Source organism: Primulina huaijiensis, unplaced genomic scaffold (genome assembly GCF_012295235.1).
Source record: "Primulina huaijiensis isolate GDHJ02 unplaced genomic scaffold, ASM1229523v2 scaffold202959, whole genome shotgun sequence".
NCBI classification, from domain to species: Eukaryota; Viridiplantae; Streptophyta; class Magnoliopsida; order Lamiales; family Gesneriaceae; genus Primulina; species Primulina huaijiensis.
The window spans coordinates 1-713 of NW_027353047.1; the positions used below are offsets into that span (position 1 = coordinate 1).

The following is a 713-nucleotide window of genomic DNA, read 5'->3' on the forward strand; positions in this document are numbered from 1 at the left end:
AAAACACACCTGAAACTCAATCTCCTCAACACCTTTCCAACAATGGCTTCCCAATAATTGCCATCTTAATATTAGCCATAGCAGCCACAGCTTTCCTACTGATCAGCTACTACATTTTCGTGACCAAACGTTACTTCATATGGCAACAACTCGACCCTTTACGACGTTTTTCATTCAGGCGAACACCACCGAGTGTAAATCCGTCGGCATCTCATTCGCCTTTGTGGCAGAATCAAGGGCTCGACGAATCGCTAATTCGGGAACTTCCAACTTTCCAGTATAGCAAGAGCGAGTTTGGACACAGCAGTGCTCTTTGGAGATGTGTGGTGTGTCTGACAGATTTCCAAGAACATGAATTGTTGAGAGTTCTTCCCAAGTGTAATCATGCATTCCATTTGGATTGCATTGATTTATGGCTTCAGAACTGTTCCAACTGCCCTTTATGCAGATCGGCCATTTCAGGCCGTAACCGCTTCCGGTTTGATAAAATATTGGCGCCTAATTCATCACCTCAAGATCCACAGCCAATGGTTGGAAGTGAAGAAGATTTTGCAGCGATTGAACAAAGTGGGGAAGATGGGAATGGTGGTTTAGCTAATAGACAGCAGGAAAGAATCAATTTGAGCAGTTTCTTGGCACAACCTAGAAGCCATTCATCAAGAAAGTTCGAGCAGAATGTTGGGAAATCAAAACCAAGACAATTTCAGCATGTT

General features: G+C 43.5%; 1 protein-coding gene across 1 annotated transcript; it reads left to right on the forward strand.

Annotated features, from left to right (window-relative positions):
* Positions 1-5: 5 nt before the first annotated feature.
* On the forward strand, positions 6-710 carry LOC140966244 (RING-H2 finger protein ATL1-like; the record flags this gene model as incomplete). Its single annotated transcript, XM_073426582.1, has 1 exon — positions 6-710. A coding segment is annotated over one exon (705 nt), but the record flags the coding sequence as incomplete, so codon positions are not given.
* Between the last annotated feature and the right edge of the window lie 3 nt (positions 711-713).